General features: G+C 39.1%; 1 protein-coding gene and 1 long non-coding RNA gene across 7 annotated transcripts in view; one reads left to right on the forward strand and one right to left on the reverse strand.

The window, feature by feature from the left end:
* The window catches only part of stxbp5a (syntaxin binding protein 5a (tomosyn)), a 111,344-nt gene that overhangs the window by 20,080 nt on the left and 81,794 nt on the right, over nucleotides 1-9,470 (reverse strand). For all 6 annotated transcript variants that reach the window (XM_046060179.1, XM_046060181.1, XM_046060184.1 and 3 more), the window contains 4 exons: nucleotides 6,547-6,625; nucleotides 4,281-4,435; nucleotides 2,172-2,244; nucleotides 1,770-1,917 (listed from right to left, as the gene is read on the reverse strand). In XM_046060179.1, coding sequence (XP_045916135.1) covers nucleotides 1,770-1,917; nucleotides 2,172-2,244; nucleotides 4,281-4,435; nucleotides 6,547-6,625 — 455 coding nt within the window. The remainder of the gene's footprint in view (nucleotides 1-1,769; nucleotides 1,918-2,171; nucleotides 2,245-4,280; nucleotides 4,436-6,546; nucleotides 6,626-9,470) is intronic.
* LOC123977475 overlaps nucleotides 1-9,470 on the forward strand; it is a 21,194-nt gene that overhangs the window by 2,165 nt on the left and 9,559 nt on the right. Inside the window, exon 2 of the long non-coding RNA XR_006826690.1 lies at nucleotides 3,407-3,482. This is a non-coding gene — a long non-coding RNA (uncharacterized LOC123977475). The remainder of the gene's footprint in view (nucleotides 1-3,406; nucleotides 3,483-9,470) is intronic.

Here is a 9,470-nt window from a genome sequence, read left to right on the forward strand (position 1 = left end):
ATATTGGTGTTGTGCAATGTGATGAAAGTGTCGAACTTTGGAAAATGTTAGTTACAATAACCAAATGACCAATGAAAGTTTTTTTGTTGTTGTACTGGTCAATATGTAATTCACATCAACTGAAGCACAATGAAAAGTATGGACATTTTTATTGTTTATTGTGCTTCCGTTCTAATGTATTTACATATGTTAGTATTACTTTGGTAATTTCTGAAGACATGGAGATATCTCACACCCTTGAAGATACTGATGCTACAACAAGCATTTTGTTTATCACCTCAAGGAGTCAAATGTGAATTTCTTCATTTGTTTAAGAAGAAGAATAAATCCTGCAGTTGAGCTGAATGCAAGCGAAAGTTTTCTGCCTCTTTGTTTCTACATACTGGATTTAAGAACACACATCCCATGACACCCACCAGGCCGGGGGGGCTACATATACATCATTAATCTGTGATGGGAGGTGTGTTCAAAGAGTTATTTTGTGATGGAGTAGTCATCATTTTATTTCCAAAGTAAAACTGGTCTTGCCTGCTCCTGCATAAGAATGGCCCTTAAATTGTTGTAATCAACGATGACAAGGAGCAGTTAGCTATTTCTGTAGTGACAGAGTCACGCTTATTTCACAGTTCCATAATATCCATATGATTTCCAAAATTTTTAATTTTCTTTACTAATTATATGAACAAGACTAAAAGTCTACAACCATGCTAGCGGCTCTGCATAGCTGTACCTAGGCACAACGGTACGTTGAGCTAGAAGCTGACATCAGCATACTAACATGCTCAAATGATAAATTTTGCTTTTCTTTCAAAGAAAATCCTATTTTTCCTATAATTTCTGCCAAATTACATAAGTCCTACCAGGAGACTTTCTCAGATCCAAAAGATTATTAAGAACCTGTAAAATAAAGCATTTTACCCTACTAGGGCTGGGGGAAAAGTACCTAGTAGCAGGTAGTACAACTTTTACATAATGGAAAACCAAAAAAAGGCGAGTCGGGCTGGTATCATGCAGTCTCTCTCTCCCTGTATGTCTGTTTCGGTTTTCTTTATCAGTAGTAGGCTAAGCTGTATAAAGTCACCGGAAAAAACTTGTCTTCTTGACTCTTCTTTCCGTGAGTCCGTTCACAGCTGCTGCTGAGCTGCATGTTGAGGAGGCGTGTTGACGATATAGCCTATCAAAACAAAACCAACGTGGTAGCTAACAAATAACATCTGGCTGGTGTGTTCAGTGTCCATATAAACCGTGTCACGACTTGTAATGTAATCACCGTGTTTCTCTGATAAATGCTACAATGGGTCTCCTAACCTGGGCAAACCGCGTAAGTAAAGTGTATGTGTGGGAAACACTTAATGAACCGTGTTTTCTTTTTAGCCAGGTCTTTAACAGTGTTGACCAGCACTGTGTCTTCCTGCATCTTGTTAGAGACTTTGTGAGTAGACGGCTGCGTGCAGACGCAGAGGGAGGAGCGGGGCTGAGGGACTGAGAGGGGCAAACGCTGGCAGGACTTTACAGAGACATTAATTAACTCAACATCAAACTATATCGATATAAACGGAATTGTCTAATTTCATATCTCTTTTGAAATTATATCGGTATACCTCATATAATGATATACCGCCCAGCCCTATTCCCTACCCTACTTAACTTAAAATACAATAAACTTAGGTTCTCCATCCAAAGCTGGATATTTACCACTGATGTGGTTAAATAGGTGAAAGATTATAAAATATGCATATATGTTAACATAGAGCCTTCCTATGTAGTACCTTCTTGCTGTAGCCCTGTCGTTTCTGTCGCGAGCCAACAGAGTAAAGTGCAGGTATGAGGTCCACAGGGCAGTCGGCAAAGTACTCGCAGCAGGTCACAGGAGACTCGTGGATAGTCAGAGGATAGGGGTTCTCGAATATGGGATAACTGTTAACAAGACAGTACAGACAAAGTCACTCTAAATTGAATTAGTCCGTCTGCCCAGTATCAGTGCATTGAGTCTTGTCCAGTGCTGCATGCAAACTAAATAATAAGATTTATGTGAGTAAGCTACATCATTATGTAAACTAGAGGCAAATATACGAAGATAACGGGCGCTTTTAGGTCAGCTGTGATATTTTAGCCCACGTTTATGAAACAAGTCATGATGATGAAGAGTTATTTAACAGAGTCAGACTCACCCATTTTGTGCAAGGTCGATCACCACTAAATCCTTCTCTAGAAGGACCACCACAGCGTAAGGTTCCTGAAAATCTGCACAGCGAAAAAGCAAGACAAGTTATTCATCACGCCACACACTTTTAGTTTAGTCTAATTCCTGGAGAGAGAACTCCCCTGAAATCTACAAACCACAGGGGAAGAATTCATCTTTATATGGCAAGTGTTATTATCATATCTGTGCCCTGAAGATGTGAACGCTTAATATTTATTAAACTATGTGATTTAGAAGTGTGGGGGATATTGCTCTGGTTAAATATTTGTATCAGTCTGATTTGGGAGTGGAATTTAATATTCAACCTCAAGATGATTGCCCTTAAAGCTACTACTTGCACATACCTCTGATTCCAGTCAGAGTCTTACAACATTACAGAGGCGATAAATACTCATGAGGGTTACGCACATCCAGCAATAACATGACTAAATAAATGGAGGTCAGATCGAACTGAAAAATTGTGAATACAAACAGAATATTAAGAAAATGAATAATCATTATTAATAACATCATTTTTTTAAATGAATGTATGCAAGGAATTCTCTACTTTCACAGATTGATGATCACATCAGAGCTACCCAGTTTTGTCTTCTATTTTTGGCCACTAAATGGCTCAGCTGGTTAAATGCGTTGCTACAAGGCACCTTGAAAATATTTATGGGAAGAGAAGGTCTACCTTTCTAACCTTAAATATACTGCGACGCTAGAGCTTTGTCCGGGTCGAGTGCAGTGAGAAAAAAGCACTGACCTTTGCATTATGATTAGACAGTAGCTACATTTCTCTTTGATTTGGAAAAATTATCACAGAGGACATTCAGATGTACTATAGCCATATGTGTGTGTAAATGCAAACTGGTGTTTAGGGCACAATCTGTTGTTCAAAGCAGCAGGTCTCAGACTCCCATAGCACTACCGTGGTTGAAACACACACAACACCACATCTCTCACTGCCCTTCTCATTTTACTGCCCTGACGCTGTTCTACAAGTGATTCACATTCTCTTGTGAATCGTTATGCAACTTCAGACCACTGTGCAGTATCTCTCAGTCTGTCAGTTAGGGAAATGAGAATAACTACTGTAATTATGGTCACTTTCACTGCTGATTTACCTAAAGATACAAACTACTTACAAACAAGGCAATCAGCCAAACACAAAATGGCAAAGAAGTAATGATGTCTTTGTCATTCCTTTGCTTTTCTTAGCAAATGCTCAATACAGAGCTATACTGGGACAAATCCATCTGCTGAGGAAGGCAATGAATGCTTTGGAAAAAAACAAGTAAGTGGACCTTGTTATAGGACATTTTTTGTCAAACTGCTATTTTCAGGGTCAAGAATTAATCTCCAAGCTTAAGGTCAAATTTATTTTTGTGAATGACTTACACTATTTCTTTTCATGAGTTGTACTTCACCTCTTAATCTCTGTCTTTGTCTGCATACAGTAACTACTAGTTTTTGTGCCTGTACTAGTATGTGTTAACGATATTTTATCTGCCATTTGTTTTCCCATTCAAACACATGGGTGTGCACGTTGCATTTAGGCACACTGCATCATCTGCAGCCACATCATCATGGATTATCAACCTCCGCTACACATCAACACTGATTTAAGCGTGCACACATACACATTATCAGCCGGATATGTATTGTGTAATCCAGAGACCCAGTAATGTCAATTTTCAAAGTCACCGTTTTTACATAATTAACTAATGCTTCCTGTAGTTGTATATGTGCCAGATGACACTGCATCAGTTTACATACTGGATTACATAAAAATATAGGATCCAATTTAGCTCCACTCCAACTTGTTTTACTGTCAACTCCTCAATAATATAATAATTTTATTTAGATGGAAGGCTATTTCGTACAAAGAGATATAAAATGTAATATGCTGTGTGTCGGATAATGAAACTGGAATAGGAACCTTCCCCTTGGGAAATTTCAAATTTATTACAGAAACACACTAACACAGGCAAGCAATCCGTCTTAATTAAAAAACAAAAAGGTGCGTGTGTGTTTGTGTGAAATGCGCACAGACATGCACATGACTGCCATATGAGCACATCCACAAACTCACCATTAGGGTATGGTGTCTCACACAGTGTGAGGAAGTCTACTATAGGATAGTCCATCTCCAGCACAGCAGTACTCTTCCCATGCATTACCGTCAAACAAGGCCGCCGGCCCACAGTGTCATAGGACAGACCACCAGACAGGATTATAAAGGGTTCCCTGGAACACACAAAAACACACAAGCATAAAAATGTAACTGGCTTTTTGTTTACACAATTTATACCATAAGCACAGAAAATACTACATTCTGACTGGTCTACAGATGTCCACTAATATCATAAATTAAAACACTTCAAATATACTGTAAATATGGTCAGGTTTTGCCACAATCCTAAATCAGTTTCCATTTCGAGCTACTGTATAAACACGTCCATGTAAGATGAACCATGGTGTATGTATACAGAAATGGCTCATTCTAAGGTAATAAAAACATAACGGTTTATTCTGTAAGATCTTTAGGAATGGCGTTGCGCCGCTGCTGAATCCTGACCGCCGCTACTAAAATTTCCCACGATCATTAAACTATGCGCTACAAATGTTTTCGGCAGCACTCGGCTCGCTTCCTCTCCTCGTTCTATGCAGAACATACGTAACTCTGAATCAGGAGGTGCGTAGCGAGTGTTTGATTGTCCGAGCGGCAGAAAGTGACGGTGAACGCGAGCGGAGGAAAATATTCTGGCACTAAATGTACTGTGTCTGTTACAGTGTGTTAGCTTCTCAAGACCAAGAAAAGTCTGTTGTTTCTCACCTGCTGGAAAAATGAAGCAGTTAGCGCTAAGTTAGCTAACATCTCCCCTCCCCTTCAGACTGAGTTGAGCAGGAAACTTCTACAGCAGCTACATAGCTGCTATGTAACTTAACATTAGCTCAATTTATTGAAAGTAACTGGAAGCTGTATTTTATTACTGCCTTCTTGTCCAGTGTTCAGAACATCAGGTACAAACTTAGACTAAACTGACGTAGCCTGCAGCTCCGTCCTGTACAGACTGATTAAATTATTTTAAAAGTGGTTTGGAAAAGAAAGGACGGAGGAGCTGAGGTTAGTAAAGCTAATTAGTGATGCAAACTAGTCCTTTTAAGCTAATGAGGAGACGTTTCTTTTTGGATTTTAATGTGCAAATAAAATGCACCTCAGAAGGGAGGAGGTTTCTCATGTTGCCTATTTTTTCTATTAATGTCAACAGGTAAATGTCAGAAGCTGTGAAATGAAGACAAAAGGCAAACATGAACAGTCTATCTATAATGATTCTGAGGTCATAATAACAGGGTTTTCCTGCCGTTAAGGCTTAGGGGTGATGCCCAAAACATGCTTTGCCATCAATGTAAAATCACTGTGGAGCAACAGAACCAACCAAATTTCTTTCTCCAGATCTAAAGGTTGCAGTTCCTCCAGTAGACTGATCTTTGGGTGTTGTCTATTATCTGCTCTACTTTTTCCAACTATTTGTTCAGAGATATGGTGAAAATAATGGCCCAATATGATGTGAAATTCCATATTTTTAAAAAAAACTAAAAATTTTCTTGGGGGAGGACCGCCAAACACCCCGACCAACACCAAAACATTCATCTAAAGCTCACATTAAACTGGGAAAACACTGCAGTTTTAAGCTATTCTCAGGTGCATCGCATGCTCGTGGACACAAGAGCAATGTTGCTGAGACATGTTGTGTTGGCGTTTTATATTCAGACAAAACTTTTGCTTCACCGCCGCTGCTACAACTCCATCCTAGGGGAAACACTGTAAGTTTATTTGTTTTGTGAAGTGTGACTATTTCTTCGGGGGGGGGTGCGCTGTTTGTCCTGCCCCTGCTACTGAAAAATTTCCTAGAGGAAACACTGACCTCTGAAAACATAGTTGTGTATATTATATTGCATTTATGTCAATAGATCCTCATAAATATTACACATTGAACCTTTAACTTTCACTGGTGAAACCAAGAGTTAACTTTAAAAATTGTACAATTAATTGACAATTTAAAAGACCTCCAATATGCCCTGATAGCTAATGCAGGGGCACCAAGAGGAGTGGGTTTTCTTCATCACATTATTTTAATAACACTTTGTGTATTAAAAGACTTTGACTGAAGTTCTGCGTAGCTTGAAGCACAAACACATCTGTTACTCGCATTGCCTTGGCAACAGCCTTAACACCTGTAAATAACCTTGATGTGCCTTTATTGCCATAACTGTGTATAATTAAGCATATTCATGCCTATGCGTGTGTGTGTGTGTGAGAGAGAGAGAGAGACAGAGAGAGAGAGGGACCCTACCCATTTCTAGTGGTTTTGTACTCCACTTTGAGAATGGGTTTACAAGGCTCTGGCTTCTTTCCGTCCTTGGGCTGTTTTCCTAAAATAGAATAAACAGAAGTTACTTTAGTTTGCCAGTTCATCCCTCTTCCCCTCCTGTCTTCATGTTTCTCCTGTCATCTCATTTTTTCTCTCCCGGAAGCTGCACTTAAAATGCAGCTCCGAACAGTAGCCAGGCAATAACAAAAGGCAATTCATCAGAGAGGAGACAGACAAATGCAGGGGCAGAGACATGCAAAGGAGTGACGAACATGAATGATTAACAGAATCCATCTATTCAAACCTGAAACGAGGTGAAGGGAATTTGCACATCCATCGTATGTTTGCCTACCTGAACATATTTTTGTATCAGAATGCACAGTAAGTTACTGAATGTATCTGAGCTTTTACTGAAGAGCCAAAGTGAGCCCTAAGGTAGGTCATAGAAGGCAGATCTGTATAATAAAGAACTCATTTTAATAAATACATCTAAAATGACAATTAAAGAAAGATCTTTAAGCCTTAATTAAACCTGCCGAAGGAATTTGCATAATTGTCCATTAAAAACCAAACTAATTGTGTAAGCAGCAGTGGGAGAAACAACTAATTAAAAACCCTGTGTGGTGAAATCCTTTCTACAATAACCTACACACAAAGCCGGCTTGAGAAACTGGTTAGAAGTTTTCCCTTTCATTTCATTCCTTTCTTTGTTCCTTTTACTGACTCCCATGCTCTCTCTGTCCATGTGTTGCGCACACACAGAAAGAGGGGCATGGATTAAAATACATCTTCTAAAGAGCAGGCTTTCTTTACTGCAGGAAATAAACAGAGCTCCAGCACTAATGTATGCGTGTGCAGACTGAAAATAAAGCAAACAGAGGCAGGACATAATTGAACTGACAATAATCTTGAAATGAGGAAACAGTGAGGATGTCAGGTGTAGGAAGACTATTGAGGCATGGCTTTGATGAGTATAGACTGGGTCATGTGACTGACAGAGGTGGCTGAAGGCACTGATATTATGTATTGTAAAACTTGTGCTATATGACAAGACCCCAAAAGTAATCAGTGGCCTTTTTGATGCAATAACCAACAGAAATAGATACATCTGTCTCCATATGGCCCAATAGAAAGCAATGTCTACCTGCAGTCCCTCACCACAGAATGCATATCTATCAGCTGTAAGCATTTCAATCTGTGGATGATTTTCTTGTCTCATATTGTTTCAGCTGATGTTTTAGATCCCTGAAGAAATAAAATTATTCAATATTTCAAAAAGAAGCAATGATTAAAGATTTTATAAAAATTTTTTCCCCTTATTTCCTACCCAGGTAATCATCTCACAACCCTTAGGTGTATCTTGCAACCCCCACCGTGAAAACCACTGATTTAAATGAGTCTCGTTACTTTCCTTAGACAACCAGTTTATCTCAGAATATGATAATAATAACATAACAATAAAATATTATTTATAGCACATTTCATACAAAAAGATGCCATACAAAGATGAAACATACAGGTAAGAAGACAGATGCAAGACATAGGAACATGTTGAAAGAAAGAAAAAGAAACAAAGAAAAGGGTAGTAAATAAATTAAAATGATTTCTGTTGGTGAGGTAAAATACCATAAAAGGTATATGGCATATGTTTGGCTTGGCATATATTTAAAGTATTTGTTTTACCTGCTTTTCATCAAAAGGGAAGTTCTGATGTCCAAATTGACCAATAGCTGTTATGAATGTTTCAGATTTGTTTTCTTTCCTTTCTTAAGCCATAGAAATGATGCGCAGCACAAGGCAATTGTACTACTATTGCTGAAAGACTTTATGACTACTTTATGTTAGGAAAAAGATCAAGTATGGGGTTCTTAATTATTATGTACCTTATTAATTACGCAACCTTATACAGTTAAGTGTAAAGTTAAAATTAGTATCAGTTAAGATAAGACCCTAATAATATATACATTTACATTTACTTTTATCCAAAGCGACTTACAATTGCTATACATGTCAGAAGTCGCACGCCTCTGGAGCAACGAGGGGTTAAGTGTCTTGCTCAGGGACACAATGGTGAATGGGTCACAGCGGGAATCGAACCCAGGTCTCCCACACCAAAGGCAAGCATCATATAACCAGTATGTTAGGATGGAGGTCCATTCAAATATTGTGTCATGCATCTGGCTATGTCTGAAATCACTTCCCGTTTACTGTATAGCGCGCTATGTTTACCCCGTTAACAAATTCTGGGTGCAAAATCTATCCTCTATATACAGTAGTCCCCTCCCAGAATCCCCACAAAGTAACATTAAACACTACAGATTAATATATAGGTAGAAGTAAATGAGCAAATTAGGGAGGGGTGTGTGTTTGTTTTTGAGTGTGTTTCCTCCTTACCGTGTGGGGTGATTGTCTGTATGGGTTTGCCCTGGCCTCTGACGTTCCATATGGTCAGAGTCCCATCTGAGTGACTGCAAATGAACTGCTTGCCCTCGTGATGCCAGGCAACTGAGTGGATTGCCTAGGAAACGACATGCAGGGAGCGAGGGGGAGGGAGGTCAGCAGTTCAGCAGGATGAAACATCATGTGCCACCTTACGCTACAAGTTTGTTGCATTGCCGCAGCCATAAGGTACACAGTAGAATGTTCATATGGGTTAAATGCTGGTGATTCAGGATTATATACCCCTGAACAGATGGTGAAAGCGAGATAAGAGTCCGGCCCCTGACTTCAGAGCGTTTCCTGTGGCATAAATGCATATATTAGAGGAAGCTTTTATACGGCCCATTTGCTGAATATGGAGAAAAGTGGGAATGGATTGGTCATTTTATTCATGAATGCCAGGAGGAAGGTTTTATTACCATGGGTATAAATTTAAGAATTCTATTTCAGAAAGACACAAATTCACT

The sequence above is a fragment of the Micropterus dolomieu genome, linkage group LG10 (assembly GCF_021292245.1).
Source record: "Micropterus dolomieu isolate WLL.071019.BEF.003 ecotype Adirondacks linkage group LG10, ASM2129224v1, whole genome shotgun sequence".
In the NCBI taxonomy this organism is placed as follows: domain Eukaryota; kingdom Metazoa; phylum Chordata; class Actinopteri; order Centrarchiformes; family Centrarchidae; genus Micropterus; species Micropterus dolomieu.